The sequence below is a fragment of the Phoca vitulina genome, unplaced genomic scaffold (assembly GCF_004348235.1).
Source record: "Phoca vitulina isolate PV1807 unplaced genomic scaffold, GSC_HSeal_1.0 scaffold8, whole genome shotgun sequence".
Taxonomy (NCBI): domain Eukaryota; kingdom Metazoa; phylum Chordata; class Mammalia; order Carnivora; family Phocidae; genus Phoca; species Phoca vitulina.
The window spans coordinates 7164421-7183412 of record NW_022589711.1 but is presented as its reverse complement, the minus strand read 5'-3'; the positions used below and the strand labels follow the sequence as shown (position 1 = coordinate 7183412).

General features: G+C 34.5%; 1 protein-coding gene across 2 annotated transcripts in view; it reads right to left on the bottom strand.

Moving 5' to 3' along the window:
• ROBO2 (roundabout guidance receptor 2) overlaps nucleotides 1-18992 on the bottom strand; it is a 1625768-nt gene that overhangs the window by 1585944 nt on the left and 20832 nt on the right. For both annotated transcript variants that reach the window (XM_032407350.1, XM_032407349.1), the window contains one exon: nucleotides 15289-15410. In XM_032407350.1, the coding sequence (XP_032263241.1) occupies nucleotides 15289-15397 (109 nt within the window). In that variant the 5' untranslated portion in view covers nucleotides 15398-15410. The remainder of the gene's footprint in view (nucleotides 1-15288; nucleotides 15411-18992) is intronic.

Genomic DNA, 18992 nt, shown 5'->3' with positions numbered 1-18992 from the left:
AATCTGAAAGGATACATGCAGGCCTATGCTTATGGCAGCATTATTTAAATAGCCAAGATATGGAAGCAACCTAAGTGTCCATTGACAGATGAATGAATAAAAATGATGTGGTGTACACACACACACACAATATATGCAGCCATAAAAAAGAATGAGATCTTGCCATTTACTACAATATGAATGGACCTAGAGTGTATTATGCTAAGTGAAATAAGACTGAAAAAGACAAATACCATATAATTTCACTCATATGTGGAATCTAAAAACAAAACAAATGAAAAAACAAACAAAAAGCAGAATCACACCTATAAATACAGAGAACAAACTGATGGTTGCCTTAGGGAAGGGGAATGGGGGAATGGGCAAAATGTGTGAAGGGGAGTGGGAAATACAGGCTTCCAGGTATGGAATGAATACGTCATGGGAACAAAAGGTACAGTGTAGAGAATATAGTCAATGATGTAATAGAGAATATAGTCAATGACGTATGGTGAAAGATGGTAGCCATGCTTGTGGTGAGCAGAGCATAACATATAGGGATATTAAATCACTATGCTGTACACCTGAAATTAATGCAACATTGTGTGTCAACTATACTCAAATAAATTTAAAAAAATAATTTTCAAATAAAAAAGGGCTGGTATGTAAAATATACAACAAACTTTCAAAATGCAACAAATGACCCAGTTAATAGAAAATAGGCAAAGGCCTGAACAGCTACCTCACTAAAAAAGATACAGAGATGGCAAGTAAATGTATTGAACAGATGCTCAACATCATACTTCAGGAAATGCAAATTAAAACAACGAGATACTGTTGTATAAATGAGACATCATCATGTCATCAAGAAACTCAAATTAAAACAACAATGAGACAGCTACTAGAGTGACCACAATCCAAAACATTCACAATGCCAAATGCTAACAAAGTTGTAGAGCAACAGGAATTCTCATTCATTGCCAGTAGGAAGGCAAAATGGTACAGCCACTTTGGAAGACAGTTTGGCCACTTCTTAGAAAACTAAACATGCTCTTACCATATGATCCAGCAATCACACTCCTTGGTATTTAGTCAAATGAGTTGAAAACATATATCTACACAAAAATCTGCCTACAAATGTGTATAGCAGCTTTATTCATAATGGCCAAAACTTGGAAGCAACCAAGATGTCCTTCAGAGGCAAATGGATACACAAACAGTAGTACATCCAGACAATGGAATATTATTCAGTACTAAAAAGAAATGAGCTATCAATCCATAAAAAGAAATGAAGGAAACTTAAATGCATATTACTAAGTGAAAGAAGCCAATCTAGAAAAACTACATATATATGATTTCAACTATATGACATTTTGGAAAAGACAAAATTATGGAGACAGTAAGAAGATCAGTGGTTGGAAGGGGTTGGGGCCAGAGAATTTTTAGGGCACTGAAAATTATTCTGTATAATACTGTAGTGGTGAATACAGGTCATCATACATTAGTCCAGCCCACAGAATATAAAACATGAAGAGTGATCCCTGACATAGCTATGGACTTTAGTTACTAATAATGTATAAATATTGGCTCATCATTTTTTTTTTTAAGTAGGCTCCATACCCATTGTGGAGCCCACATGACCCTGAGATTAAGACCTGAGCTGAGACCAAGAGTCAGATGCTTTACTGATTGAGCCACCCAGGCACCCCTAAATATTGTCTCATCAATTTTAACAAATGTACCACACTAATAAAAAATGTTAAAAATAAGAGAAATTAGGGTGGGGTGAAGATTAGCCAGATACTTCATACGTTTCACTGTTTTTTCCTGTAAACCTGAAACTGCTGAAGTCTAATCAAACAGGGGAAAGAATGGTTTTCACTTAATGGAAAAAATGGACACAAGTTGCGAAGGTGACTGACAATTGTGCTTATATTGGTTTTCCAGATTCTTTTTCATTCAACAGTATTATTTCACTCTTTATGCTGTAAAACAGAAAATCAAATATCTGGAGAAATGTATTTTAATGATTATAGTAAAAATACTTTCACCTCCAAAGTCAGAATCTGCTCTTTACAACCAAATAGCTGGTTTTATAATTGATTTAAACATAGTTTCATACAAAGAGAAATGAGTTGAGAGATACATCAACCACTTTCTCCACCAAACCCCATGTTATGACAGTATTTGTGAGGCATTACAATTTAGGATTAAGACCTATTTTTAGGGCATTGTGGACTTATTATGTCAGATCTGAAAATATAAGACATTAAAGTCCAGTCTTTGATCTGCTGTCCTTTGCAGTTCCCAAAAGGTCAATTTATTGTGCTTCTTTTTTCTCTTTTTCATATTATCTTACACTTCAGCTTAATATAAATATTAGCTAAGGTTTTTATTTTACTTTGCCTGAAAAAGCAAAATGCACTTAGACTGGACCCTTAGAGTTACTGAAAAAAAGCCACAAAATGTGCACAAAGAGGTATCAGCAATTATTCAGGGGGAAAAAAATAGGATTTGGAAACTTTCGTTGCATAAAAATTCAACTGGAAAGTGAAATTGTTTCTTTTTACTATATGTGAGTAGTTGCACTAAAAACTTAAGTAAAGCCCTTTAAAAAGTAAGTAGTTTCCATGTATTTCTAATATCAGAAATAAACAGTGTATAACTTGTTTTAAAAGCAGAGCATTTGCTTTCATGGCATCCCACTGCATTCCAAAGCTCAAATGTAAAACTAATTTCAACTGCTAGAGGCACCATTGATTTCTAATATATTACACATCTTAGAAAAAAGCAGAAATCTGATGATACAAAGGGGTCCACCAACTATGGGCCCACAGACTAAATTTGGTCCATGGATTATTTTGTATACCTGACAGTTAAGAATGATTTTCACAATGCTAAAGAGTTTTGAGGAGGAGGAGGAAGAAGAGAAGAGAGACTAAATATGGCCAGCAAAGCCTAAAATATTTACTGTCTAATCTTTTACAGGAAAAGTTTGTGAATCCTAACAAAAACCTTGCAAATCTTACCAAAAAAAGGACTACTCCTTTCCAAATATTTCAGAATTGAAATATACGTATTTTTCTTCTTTTAAGTATGGTGTGTCTCCCAATAGGATATACCACTACCATGCTCTTAGCCTACCCAGAAAATACATTGGAATAGAACTACATCATAAATAGAATTTCACATTCTATTTGCATCTTTATGCTTTACTTGTATTTATACTTATTAAGATAGATATATCACAGTGCAAGTAATACTTCAGTTCTTCAGCATGGCTAACTTGTATTCTCCTTTTATGTGTTCTAAAATAAAATTTATAAATGTTGAGATGTGGGTATGTGGAGAGGGTAAAGAGGGAAGAAGGACACTGGACTGCTGCAAGAGGAAGCTGACCTCTAATTGTTTCTCGAATGTATCATTTGTTTTATTTTTTCCTTTCTTTGCACAAATGAGAATGTCTGGCTTTACAAAGGGAACTATAAATTTTAGGATAAAAATTTAAATTTGGGGGTAACTTTGAATGCAGGGACACTATGATTTAAAAATTCTGTATCAATTTTGTTAATAATCTTTTTTCTTCAGATTTTATTTATTTATTTGACAGAGACAGAGAGAGCACACACACGTGCATATGAGAGAGAGAGTGTGTGTGCACAAGCAGGGGGAGAGGCAGAAGGGGAGGGAGAAGCAGACTTCCCACGGAGCAGGGAGCCTGCAGCAGGTCTCCATCCCAGGATCGTGACCTGAGCCTAAGGCAGAGGCTTAACAAACTGAGCCACCCAGGGGCCCCTCAATTTTGTTAATAATCTTTTTGATGAAATTGGATGATACACACATACATCGTATACACACACACACACACACACACACACATCTCCATATATATGGATAAAGCCACTGACATAGGTCTTAGCTGGCACCTAATATACCTTCACTCTGAAACTCTTTCTCAAGGACAAGCCATTTGTTTACAATTTATTTACATCTCTTTACAAGTGATTTAGCATGCGAAAATGATTAAACATAAGAACACACTGTACAGGGGCACCTGGGTGGCTCAGTCATTAAGCGTCTGCCTTCAGCTCAGGTCATGATCCCAGGGTCCCAGGATCGAGCCCCACATCGGGTTCCCTGCTCCGCGGGAAGCCTGCTTCTCCCTCTCCCACTCCCCCTGCTTGTGTTCCCTCTCTCGCTGTGTCTCTGTCAAATAAATAAATAAAATCTTTAAAAAAAAAAAAAAGAACACACTGTACAGAAAGTTCATATCACAAATGAATGAAAGTTCAACTCTAATAACAACTATAACAACAACAACTATAATTTATAATGAATTGAAAGAGCTTTCAGAATAGTTAGCTCTGGAATGTGAAGAAAAAAACAGAATTCATTTTTTCCAGTGGTTTGTCACAGCATCGTCTTCCAGTCCTGTGAGCATGTGCTCACATAGCACCCTGTGTGTTCAACACTGACACACAGAGTTGGATAACAAAACCTGTTTCATTGAGAAAGGGACCACTTCTACCAAGGACACCAAAAACTAAATCTTCATTTCCATTTGTTTGTTCTTAAGATTACGTAATATTTAAGGGGAGAAAAGAAAAACTTTCCATCAGTCATTGTTGAGTGAACATTTCAATCTATGTCAAAGCAAAAGTCAGCAGGCATCATGTCTTTGAAGCTTTATATCAGGTGACATATTAAATCAGTATCCTCAAAGGGGCCCTCTGAGGAGCTATGGGCAAAAGATACATACAAAATGCTTCTAAGACAAATTCACAAACAAAATGGAAAAGAACATCTATTTATTTCCAAGAAAAGTAGCAATTCTTATAAACCAACAAAACCCCAAACAGAAGAATCCCCAAAGTACAAACGTACCAAATAAAGAGAAATAAGGAATGAACAGAAATGGAGAGTGGCACATAGGCATTAAGGAAAAAAAGGATCCCAAGATAGTATTATTATTTCAGCCAAAATAAGTGAGCATGCTCATACTGAAAAATATAACTTGAAATCAATTCAGTAAGTCAAGTGGAAGAAAAAATATAACACTTGGCTTTTTCTTTTGATAAATGGTATTTTAAATATAAAAATTCAAAGAGATTATCACTGCATAAGTTATCCCTCATCCCAGTCCTCATGGTGAATTATTCCAAACTAAACATTAGTCATTTTAAAAACAATAATAAAGGCTATAAATACTATATGGAAAGAAATATCCTTATAGATGATGACCACACATTAATCTTCTACTGGTAAGAGTTAGATTTGAAAGTGACTGTAGACAGTTAAAATTTATTTTCATAAAATAACTTAGTAGCTAAGCAGTAGAGTGAAAAAAGGGAGATTCAAATTAGAAGACATGTTATTTTCAAAACAGAAGAACTTGTTTAATTATTTGAGTATAAATATTATTACATCACAGAAGAACAGTATGAAATTTCAGGCCTCGTGGAAAGGCCACACACTAGGAGGGTGAGAGATCAGTGGAGTAATTATCATACAATGTGGCTGCTACAGGGAAGCTCAAAGCAGGGGAAGCCATCCTCCATGGAAAGTGCAGATGGAAGGACACGTTTTAGCTGCACTAAATTATGGATTTGCATGGGGCTAGGGCAAAACCTCCTGGATGGGCATAAATAATGAAGGTGTAAAAAACAAAGTGTCAGAAAAGTATTCAGTATCCTTAGAGTCATCATTAGCGTTCTACTCATTAGGAGAGTTTAAAAAAAAGGAAACTTCTGACCTTTCTCTATATTTATTTTTTTTTTTTTAAAGATTTTATTTATTTATTTGAGAGAGAGAGAGAGAGAGCACATGAGAGGGGGGAGGGTCAGAGGGAGAAGCAGACTCCCCACTGAGCAGGGAGCCCGATGCGGGACTCGATCCTGGGACTCCAGGATCATGACCTGAGCCGAAGGCAGTCGCTTAACCAACTGAGCCACCCAGGCGCCCCAACTGAGCCACCCAGGCGCCCCTCTCTATATTTATTAAACCAAAATCTTCAGGAGTTGAATTCACAAATCTGAATTAGAAAACACAAAACAAAAAACACTGAAGTTCCTTATTTTGACCACCTACATATTTTACACAGTGAGAGGATTAATAAATTTCACTAAACATACACCTGGGTCTTGATCCCATTCACTGTTTAAGCCCATTCCAATATGGATTTTGTACAAATTTCCCTTTGCCAAGGTCACCTGGGGTCTTCACTTCACTAATACCAATGACAATGTTAATTCCTCATCCATATTGGCTTTCTTTCAATCTGGCTGCGCATAAAGCCAGAGTGATCTCCTTCCGTATCTATGATTTGCTTCAGAATGCTTTAATGACTTCCTCTTTCTCTAAAGATCACTTTAAACAGACTGAAGTATTTGGCCCTGCCCTAAATCTCCAGACAGATCTAATGTCATCCTCCCATTTGCTTTCTTTGATCAAACTGTATTAGACTTCTCTCAGTTCTTCAAACACAGAACACCTCCTATGTGATCGAATGAATTGTCTGATGACAATATTTTCTTTTTACCGCAAAAGTTTTCACTGATCATGCTGATAATGAAATTGTTGTTTTAAAGTCTTATCATCTATTATGCCCAGACTTAAATTTTTCAGTCTGTGCACTGTAGTTGGCACAATTTTAATTTCCACAATTATGCCCTCTTGCGTATCAATACTCTCTTCCAACAGTTCCATCTAGACCAAGGATCAGTGAAATGTTTTGTAAAGAACCAGAGAGTAAACAATGTAGGCTTTGTGGGCCAAGAGGAAAATTTGGGCAACTGTCCTTGTCACAAGATAGTCTTTTGTATATTTTATACTTTACACTTAAAAATGTGAAAAAATATTTATAGCTCACGCAAAATCAGGCAGCAGAACAGATTTGGTGCATGGGCTGTAGTTTATCAATGTCTGACCTAGATACGTGACTTGAAACATGATCTACAGGCCTATGATTTTTATACTCAAATCTCCAGCCAAGTCATCTTCTTGTTGCCTACTTGATATATCCACTTGAATTCTAATAGGCATCTCAATTTAATGTAGGGGGAGAAAAGTAAAGCCAATAACACACATGTATCTAACTACACAACTCTGGCACTTAGAATCTATCCCATGTCATCACACCTTCCCCACCTCAATAAAAGACTATAACCATGTCCCTAAATCTAAACACTTGATGTGATTCTTGATCAGTAAATCCCATCAGGTCTATCTTCCAAACAACTTCTAATTTCAACCACTTTTACAACTTCATTGCTACAACTTTAGCAACTTTATTGCTGCAGTCACAGTCCCAACCATCATCATCCTTCATCTGAACAAGTGAAATAGTCAACTGAATAATCCCTCTTCCCCCACCACTGTATCCCTCACTAGTAGTATACCCTTCACACTGCAGGTGGAAGGAACTGTGTAAGAGTAAATCTAATCATATCACACCTGTATCTTAAATCTTTCAATTGATTTGTTTTCTATCTAAACATTGACTGCAAAATCTTAACTAATCTGATCCCTTATAGCCCCTGATTTCATGTCTCTCCCATGCCTTTCCTTTATTCCACCAAACTGGCCTGCACTCCCCAAAAATATCAAGCTGATTTCTATTTCAGAACCTTTATATTTGCTATTCCTTCTGATTGGGACACCTGGGATCTTCGAAGGACCTGACTTTGTATTTTCATTCCAATCTCAACTGAAACATCAACTCCTCAAAGAAAATTCTCTGACCTCCCCATAGTTGGATCACTGCCTCTCCACATGCCTGTTATACTCAACTATACTATCACATTTAATCTTCTTCATAGTAGTACACTTCATACCCCTTCATAGCATTGATTTGGTTATGTATTTGGGTGCCTTCCTCCTCTATCCCTTTCTACTACATTATAACCAGTTGGGTCTCTGCTTTCATTGCTATATCCCCAGTGTCTGGCATATAGTAGGTACTCTATTCTGATTACCTTGTTGACTACTATGCATATGCTAATCCGTTTGACTAATTTTTGTTACACTATTTCTCTTCTCCCTCTGTGTATTTTTCTCCCTCCTTATCTCTCTTCTGGCTTTCTACTCATCTTTAAAGTTTAAATCATTCTGTGTCCTCAGAATTTCTCCATTATATTGTGAGAGCATAATTTCCTCAAAAAAAAAACCACACACACACACACACACTATTTTGGCAAAAAAGACTTAAGACAGAATACAGTCAATGTTGTTTAGTATAAAAAGATACATCCTTACCAGGAAGAAAATTCCACCAAGAAACAAACAAACAAAAGCACTTTGGGTTATTCCTTGTTCCCAGATTTGAAGCCAGTAAGTTTTTCTACTTTCAAGCATCCTTGACCACAGAGATGAAAGACATCTACTTAGAGCTATTAACTTATTACCACTGTCTACATTTAGGTTCTAGAAACACAATTTAATATGGTATCAATGTATGTGATAATAATTCAGAAGCAGTTTTAGCAACATTTTCCAACAGAACAAATGTCTTTTCTAATTAGCATCTTCAATTAAGTACCTAAATCTAATGAAGAATAAGTTACACATTATACTAAATTTTCATTGGCTCACTATTGTAGAAAGCTTTTAAATTAATTAAAAACAAGATACTCAGTAATGGAAAAGAGAAAGAGATAAAAGCTTGTTTAATCAATTTAAATTAGAACTTAACATTACTTTAATACACTAGTTTGTAGTTAACTGCAAGAGCAATAAAGCAAAATTACTGAGTCCCAAGTAGTGGCCATTGTATAATCCGAAAACTCAAAATGAATTACCAAAAAGAAATCTCAAAATCCTTCAATAGCTTCCCAGTTCACTCTAAACAAAAGCCAAAGTCATTAAAATAGCAAGTAAGACTCTACGTAGTCTCCATCCCTTCCTTTCTGTTCTGTTATCTCTCAGATCTTCTACCACCACCCCCTACCGCCACATGTGCTTTGCTCCAGCCACATTAGTTTCTTGGCTGTTCCTACAAACACTAGGCATGATCTTGCTCAAGATTTACCCACTAACTATACCCTGCAAGGAACGGTCTTGCCCCAAGTCTCTGTGTGGCTTAGGCCCTAACTACCTTGGGCTTTCAATTGCCATCTTCTCTGTGAGGTCATTCCAGACTATCCAATTAAAATCTGTCATCTTAGAATTCTCTGTTCCCCATTACAGCATTATTTTTCACCATCAACCCTGCCATTCTTTACATATATATGTTGCTCACTGTCTGTCATCGGTCTCCCCCAATTAGAACACAAGCTCCATGATGGCAGGACTGTTTGTCAATTTTCTTAACTACTTTATCGCTAGCATCCAGAATAGTTCCTGCCTCAAGGTAAAAATTTTATAAACTTTTGTTGAGTAGATGAATATATAGTTTGAGCCATCAAGGAGCACAGAAATAAGGAAAAGACACAAATGAACAATTACAGCGCATATTGAGAAATATTGATAGGGTTGTGTATGGTGACCTTTGAAAACTACAGAAAACAACATCAAAATAATAATGTGGAATCTGTGCAGAGACATAGCAGGGGACATCTGAGTTAAGGGACAAAAGGAAGATAGCCAGCTGAAGAAAAAAGAGAAAGGAAGAGCTAACAAAGGAGCATCAGAAGTTACTACAGGAAAAATAAGTTAAAAAAATCATCGTAAGAACAAAAGCATAATATACATTGCATCCCAATTATTCTGTCACACACAATTAACTATAAAAACCAAAAATAGTTTATGCTTTGATAAAGCTATAGTTGATAAACAGATCACCATGTGACATGACCAAATAGAAATCTCAGTGCTTCCTAACTTTTGAGAAAAAGCCTTTGAGACAAGATTTTGATGATTTAGGGAAGAAAGTTGTTGGATGAGGCACATGTCCCTTAAAGACAAGCCCGAGCTTGTGAACAGTGTGTACAGCCTTCATAATGGAAAGGTGCCAGATTAATATTTTTTGAAGTCTCCTGAAATCTAAGTTGGCAACTTAGAAAATCATGTGTAATTCATGAGCTTTTTAAAGGAAACATAGTAAGTGACAGAGAAGTGATTCTCAAGGGTGTCTTTATGCTGAGGTTTGTACGGCATTATAGGTTGAAGAAGTAGAAAGAAACAAAAAGAATTAAGAGTAAGCAGTAATTTCTGCGGAAGACCAGGACATACGTCTCACCCATCTGACTATTCTGAATTTCTTGACTCCAGTGTCTAGGCTCTTTAGTTTGTTTGTTCTTTAGTTTGTGCACAAAAAACTTAAGTTGCATTAAAAGCACAATGTTAACACTTCATACCATGAGATGGCTATGAGGCTGACTACAAAGTTAAGTGGAGTAGGCTAAGTGCCTGCTTGGAGAAGGAACCAGCTCCCTCAGCCACTCTCCACTCTATTTTTTGGTAGTTAAAGTCCTAATAAAAATTTCACAGATTGATTTTTTTAATTTACATTATATTTTATTATTATTAGCATGTGTCAGAATACCCTAGTTTATATATTTCTCATACCTGCTCCTATCACTTCTCTTTTTTCCCCCTACTTACACCACTTCTATTCCTTTTTGTATCTCTTCAGCTATTATGGCCTCTTTATTCTAATTTTAATATATATATTAAGAGAGATGTGGCTAGCATATCCCATAGAAGATAATGTCTAATAAACTTATATCTTCTTGAAGTCAAATTCCATAACAAATTCCAAACACAACAAAAATTTCCAAATGAAATTTTAGTTCTAAACCAAGTCTCCAGTCTCCAAATATGTAAAAACAGAACATTAAAGAATCAATAAAAAAAGAAAATGCTAAGATCACTAGGAACAGTGTTTAAAATATTTTTCCTAAATAAATTCAATTTTTAGAGGTAAGAGAACTTTCATTAAAATGATTTTCCTTAAAAAACAAATTAAATAAAATAAATGGGAAATATGCTGCCCAGTGAGAATACTTTTTAAAATATTGTGAATGAATGCCACCCAAAGATCAGATGATACTATATAATTTCAGTAGAAAGTGATATCGATTACCATGTTCTTACCCCATAAAAATGGAATATTTTACAACTAGCCTTTTTTTCTATGGCAATGGCTTTGATGATCAGGAAGACAGCTTAAAACACTAAAACAAAATGCAGTGATTTCATTTTAAACCATCTAATCTCTAATCTAAGTTGTGAAGAGAAATCCCTTTCTGTGGGAAAAAAAAAAAATGTTTTTAAGAGAGCATTCCAAAGCAAGTCTCTATAATTAGAGATTTATGACATCACCTCCCTTATGTCATGGGCTTCCATGCAGGTTGCATAAAAAAGCATGCACTGACTTCTTTTAAGAATATAGCCTTCAGATGTCTGGAAAGAATTTGAAATGCATGGATTCTCAAAAATCCAAATTCTGAGGGCAAGATCTTAATAAATGTTATCTTCTTTAAAGTAAATCCACTGTGTTCTTAAACCACTACTTTCTGTTTACCATATAACATGAATTTTTTAAGCTACGGAAATGGTGTATTGCATATAACGTCTAAGAATGGCTAGCTTTTTGTTGTTGCTGTTAGTTTAAGAGCTCTTAGGAATTATTGTTAGAATTTAAATGCTGTTGGGGTGGATATTTATGGGAGTTTTAAGTATTGGATATTTGCATTTATACAAAGAAGTTTAAAACACTAAAACTGGACATAAATAATCCTGCTACAGACCACCTTATACACATACATATTGGTAACTAGCACAAAGGAAAATTCTTTACATTTGATAAGGAATGCCAGAAACATTAAGACTTCTATTAGATAGTAGAGTTCAATTTCACCACTACTTAGCTTGATATTTTAAGGTCAGGTCTCCTGGGATACACAAATAATCATCATTCAATATTGACTGCCAAATGTTTGAGCACACCTCTCTTAAAACAATATTCAGTTATAAGATGAAAACGATTTACCCAAGCAACCTGGAAAAACATAAACTCTGGGTGGCATTAAAGTCCTTTGAGGTGATTATTTCTCACTAGTAATGATACCAAGATATTAAAATTCATAGATCACACGATCTGAGAAATTATAATTGAAAAGCTGTAGCTATAAACCTTCAAAGTTGTATACTATCTTCATTTACTGACAGAATTACATAATCACTTAAATTTCTTGAATGAAACAAAAAATGAGGGAAACAAAGCTTTTGGGCTACACTGGGAAAAGATTTCAAAGGAGAGAGAGAATGAAATAGAGATGGAGAGAGAATTCTTTATCTATCTTTCCACCCACCCATCTACCCATCCATCCTTTAAAAGTTTTTTTTCTTATCTCTATAGAAAAAAAAAAAAAATAGATGTGTGACAAACACAAAACACAGGTGATTGGCTTAGTATAATTAAATATGATTCCAAGGTAATACAGTTTAACAACTGAACAATTATGTTACTTGCTTTATTTGCATAATAAATATTTTCTTTTTAAAAATCATACATATTCCACTTTATCTTAAGGATTGGCTTTATTTAAAAAAAAAAAAAAAGGATTGGCTTTATTTTCATTTAGTTGGTAGTTTCTAATGTGCAAACCACCTAAGCAGCATAGAAATGGGCAGCGTCCAAGTCAGGAATGCTACTCTAAGGATATGTATCTATCATTCCATAAGTCAGAAGTCAGGAAAACAGATTACTCAAGCAGATGCTTTTCTTGAGTGATATAAAAAATTGACAAGGGGCATCTACCTGATTGCAGCCCACGTCCGTTCCTTTCTTCTTATTTGACCATGATGCCCCTAGAGAGATCATCAGCCAGCATTTTTTCTTAGAATTCAGGATGCATTTCCTATAACATGTTTGTTGTAAGTGGTGGTTGCCCATAGGTGAATTAATACTGAGTATGACGCTTTAGGTACATTCTACAATATGTAGATTTTTGCCTTCCGTTCCCACAACTTGATTACTATTTCTAACATGGTTTTTATGAGGAAGAACATCCAGATTTCCCAATGACTTACAAATAATTAGCATATAATCTACTGATAAATATGGAGAGCTTATATAAAAAATACAATTTAGCTTTGCTATCATCCCTAAAAAATTTAACTTTAGGTAAAAATAATTTCATTACATTTTGCATGCATATTTGCTATAAGAGTCATACACATTGATACATAAGCACAACTCTGGACTTTGGAAGTCCCAATAATCAAAGTTTAAGACAAAGCTATAAACAATGTAAAGAAAACTTCATTTATGTATTTTAATGTATTATTTTCCTACAAATAGTAAAGTACCATGAAATTTTTATTTAAAAAGATATGTAGTAATATAAAGTTTTCATTTTAAAACTTTTATCATTAAATTCTGCTTAATTGAATGCCCAAAGGTGAAAAAATTAATATTTAATGAGGATTATTGATCTAAATGATAATATGCTGTTTGGGTTGTACTTGAAATTATTAGATTTGCATATCATGCCTATGAAACCCTTCATTCAATCTAGCTACCTAAAGGAAGCAAAAATTCCCTTAATCATAAAATTAAAGCATTCCATTATGCTTTCTATTAAGTTGTTTTGTCCCTTGAATCACTGTCTATTTTAATTTATTCTTTTAAAAAGAAACTAAATTACTTAACTTGCATTTACAATCATAGGCTTCACTATAGCTAAGCATGGAATTGATTTCAGGGAATGTTCTTTACAAATGTTGGTCACTATCAAAGAAAAGAATATCCAAGCAATCAATATTGAAGAAAGAATAAAGGGCTTGGGCAAATCAAAGAGATGATATTTATTTTTCCTCTAACATTTTAAATATCCAATAAACTATTACCCATTAAGAAAAGCCATAATCCCTGGAAATGATGGCCTCAGAAAGGGTTTTGGCAATCTTGTGTAATACTAAATGTACTGTTGGATCACTATTGCAGAAAAACAGTTGTCCTGCTGCATTTTAGTGATCTGACATATTGCCAGAGGAATAAACAACTCTTTTAGCCAACAGAAATGTGATGTAGCTGCTGCCTACAGATTCTTGTTTTAGATCTTTGGTGAAAAAAATACTATGTATTAAATATGATTTCCTTCCGTTATTTTTATCAAAAAAGAAAAATGAAATGAGAATTCAATTATATGTTAATATAAATTCTTAATGGCATGAAAGAAAAACTTTAAAAATCAAAGGCTATTTCATCATTAAAATCTGTTATCTGCATATATGTGTGTGTGTGTGTGTGTGTGTGTGTGTATATTATCACAGAAAGATACATGCATTTTTGTTTTTGAAAAACATCATCCTATTTCACTTCAAAAATTCATTAAACAAAATTACGTATGGTGAGCAAACAATGTTCTTTTTGAACCATCTTTTCAAAAGAGTTACTAAGTTTACTTTAATATACACAATATTTATTGGCTATTTTGGAAACCAAAGGACTAGCAAAAGCTCAACAACTCTATCACAATTACATAGCACCACTATACACTCTCAGTTCCATCTAGAGTAATGTACCTGCCCGTATACCTTTCCTGTTCATAGTTTTCAACTCTTGAAAAAGCAGAAACAATGTCAAAATGGATTATCCTCCAAAGGAAAAATAAAATGCCATGGGTCAGCACTTTTTTCATATAAAACATTAAACAGCAATTTGTATCTGAAAAGGCAACACACCTCCAAAAATAATACAACACTTTTCGCAAAACACATTTCATTGATACTAGCTTTGGCATAAACCACTCCATCCAGCTATTGATCAAATCAGTACACTGAAAAACCTTACGACAAAGTCTCTGGTCCTTTCCTACTCTGCAAATGAGACTCCAGGACACCACAACCTTGCAACTCAGGTCTACCATTAATTTCCTCCAAACACACTTGGCAGAGAATGAGAAACGTCAAATTTTTCACTTAATTTCTGAAGAACATCGCACCCTTTAGACAATATGTTCTTGAAATTTAAAAAATTAAAATAAAAACTACTCAAGGAATAAAACAGGGATCCAAAAGCTTCTCTTCAAAAATATAAAACCTTCAAGTAATATGTTCTTGTAAAATTACACACACACATACAAACATATCTGTATCTCTAGCATCTACCACAACAGAGTGAAGCCAATTTTGAAGCAGTGACTTCAAATCTGATACACCAACTCACACCTAATTCTAGCTCAACTTAACTAATTTGGAAGTATAATACACTTTAACAAAAACCTTGGAGAAAGACTGAAACAAATAGCTTAAAACATCAGACTAAAGATCCACATAAAAAATAAAAATAAAGATCCACATAATTTCAAAGTAAAGTGAAACTCATATCCAGCCCTCAAAATACTAAAACATGCCTGCACCTACCTTGGCCTTGTCCATTCCCTTGCTGACCCCAAAGGATCACAGTCATCATTAGCAATTCCGGAGTCCATGTCCACATTCTTCTAGTAACACTTCCTTGTCTTCTGGCCATTGCATTTTAAACTCTGCGTAATCAGTGGGGTAGGCATGAAAAGTATAGTAAATTAAAACCTTAAAAAAAAGTATTAACACTCAAATCCCATATCTAATATGCAATGTGTATTTAAAAATTATCCTTCTCACAAGGAGATATATTTGAAAGTCATGCCTCTCTTTGGGATTCTCACAATGATGATTAACATGAAATCTCACTCATCTTTAACCTCATATTCCAAACATTCATCCGAATGATATTTTTCAATAGCAGCCTGCAAAATAGGCCATAAAACCTGTGAATATTTAAAAAGTATTACCAAAATATCTACTGGAAATCAGTCAGGCAAAAAATTGTACATGGGCACTAGTTATAACTTGTTGAGGTAAATTGATACACGTCATCTCTATGGACACATACAAAAATGAATTTTCAACACATTTATGTAAGTTTAAGCTCAGTATTTCATAAAATATTTTTGAATTTAATTATATTCTAGTTATATCAGTAACTTTACATAGATTTATCATGTACAAAAACTAATCTTGTATACTTAAAATTGAGAATATATAGAAATCACTAAACATTTGCAATTCCAGTATCAGATATATGTATATACACACAGAGATAAAATATGATATCTCACATATAAAATATATTTGAATGCTTGCTTTGACACTGATGTTAATAATGAAAAATTAAAATACTTAAATGTCCACCAAATAGATGTTATTTATTCATATAATTGAACGATATATAGTAGCTAAAATGAATAAACTTAAGCCACATGTACCAACATGGATAAATGTCAAAATTTAAAAGGTGAGCAAAAATAGCAAGTTGCAGAATGACAGGTTCAATACTATAATAATATATATTTTATATGTAAAAGTAAATTGCTAAAATTGTTTATTTTTGTATATGCATAAATATGTACTTCAACGTAATGCTGCATAAAAATGGTAAACACCTCCATTGCCCAAATTAGGAAATTACAAGATTACAATTTAAATAGTTATCAAGAGGGGCGTCTGGGTGGCTCAATCAGTTGAGCATCTGACTTGATCTCAGCTCAGGTCATGATCTCAGGGTCCTGGGATCAAGCCCTGTGTTGGGCTCCCTGCTAAGCGGGGAGTCTGCTCGAGATTCTCTCTTCCTCTCCCTCTGCCCACCACCTCTGCCCACCATAAATACATTAAAATAAATAAATAAATAAATAGTTATCAAGAGGAAACTTCACTCAAAGATTACCCCAAATCCCAATTTTTCCACAATTGACAAAATATGGAGCTAAGGAAAGTAAATTTAATGATTTCCAGAATAAGCCCTGTATTCAAAATGCTACATAATCATAATTCTAGCAAACTTGGAAGCCAATCTAGGCATCCAGAACTTTTCCTTCTCCCTTTCTCCCACATTAAGAAAGAGGACTTAATTACTCATTTAAGTACTTGCCCACCTAGGCACCCCAAACTCATCCTGCTCTAATTATAAACGAGCAAACAGTCCAAGAAGGTTGCAATGACATCTCCACGCTCAAGTGTAATAATACAATGATGACACAAGATGACAGTATTAGCACTAATATTTCTTGAAAATTTTTAAAATTCTACATTATTTTACTCTGCTAAATGCCTTATATTTCTTGTCTCATTCAGTTCATACAGAAACCCTATGAACAAAGCAATTTAAAAATCACCATTTCATAGCTAAGAAAACAGAGGCTTAGAGAAAAGCCACACAATTCTCAATCCATACGATTTGTAGCCACCATTGTTGTGATTTGAGCCAAAACCGAGTGACCTCAGAGCCTATTCTCTGAACAATGGATTACTAAGCAGAAATGTAGCCCTAGATATAACTACAGTCCAGCAATCATCCCAAAAAGGATACTGAGAAAGAAGATCTCCTGCATATTGAACCTCACATATTCATTCCAAATAAACATCTTCAAATTGAAAATCATTAGAACCATTAAAATCAATTGAATGGTCACAGTTAATCTCTAAAAGAATCAACCCTTTCCAGAGAAATATGGGGTGTCCAGGGCAAATCTCAAGCCCCTGCCAACACACATTAACATTACTGATAATTTTACACTGAAGAATAAGATGAGTAATATTTTAAAAGAGCAAAGGAGCTCCTGGGTGGCTCAACCGGTTAAGCATCTGCCTTCGGCTCAGGTCATGATCCCAGAGTCCAGGGATCTACCCTGCATTGGGCTCCCTGCTCATCAGAGAGCCTGCTTCTCCCTCTGCCTCTCACCCTGCTCGTACTCTCATTCTTCCTCAAATAAATGAATAAATGAATAAATCTTTTAAAAAAAAAAAAAAAGAAGAGCAGAGGTTATGCCTGGTTATTTGTTTAGGGAGCAGGGTAGGAGATTGTTGCCAAAGGCCAACCTTAGTGGGGTATGTGTGTGCTTGTGTGATACATGTACACATTCTTTTAACCATGAATTTGAAGATCTTTGTCCCCTTCTAATCACTTCATAACCATTTTTTAAGATTTTATTTATTTATTTGAGAGTGAGCAAGAGAGAGCGCACAAGCAGAGGGAGCAGCAGAAGGAGAGGGGGAAGCAGGCTCCCTGAGGAGCAGGCAGCCCAACTCAGGGCTCCATCCCAGGACTCTGGGATCATGACCTGAGCCGAAGGCAGATGCTTAACTGACTGAGCCACCCAGGCGCCCCACTGCATAACCATTTTTATCTGGTACCAGCAATGTCAAAATTCAGATTTAAATCACCCTTCAATGGATTGCTTTGGCAAATTTATATTTATTTAATATTTCCTGAACCTCTGCTAGTCTACACACAGTACTCAATTTAAATGGTGCCTTTTTTTAAAAATACATTCTATATAGAATTGAGGCAGTATTTGAAAAATCTAAAAACACTCTTCAGAAAGGCTTAGCATATAAAACACCAGTTACACTATATATTTAAATAAAATTTGAAAGAGCAGATGGCATTCAAATTGTTATTATAACAAAAAATGAAACCTTCCTCTCTGATTTGATGTTCATAGAAAACTAATATTTTATAAATGCCAAGTTACTATGATGTGTTATCTATATACACTGTTCCTGTCATTCTATAAATACAAAAATCATAACTTTTATGAAACTTTTATATAAAGTGCTCACATAATGTAAAATCAATATGTTTTTCCATTTTTGTGAAAGAAAAACAAAATAACTTTTAAAAAGTATGCTAGATGAACCAGAAAATAAAGTAACATTTACCATAAAGACATGCCATGGAATTCTCTAAATCTTTTCTTTAACACTCTTTTCATGCATTTGACAATATAAAGTAGATGAGGAATGTTGGCTTTAAGTACTTTTACTTGTTACTTATTCTTTAAAGACTGGAATAAGTCCTAACACATGGATAATTGAGTCCATTGTGCTTTTCTGTCATAAAATAGATTTGATATTCCCTAAGCAGAGAAGACCTTAAGACTTCAGATTGATAATGACTATATAAAACACCTTGACTCAACAGTGTTCACCTGACTATCTTAATGTTGAACGTCACCAAAGGGAAAAAAAAAAGATGTTGAGAATGTATTGCATGTTATTTCTTGTTATACATAATAGCAAAATTAGTT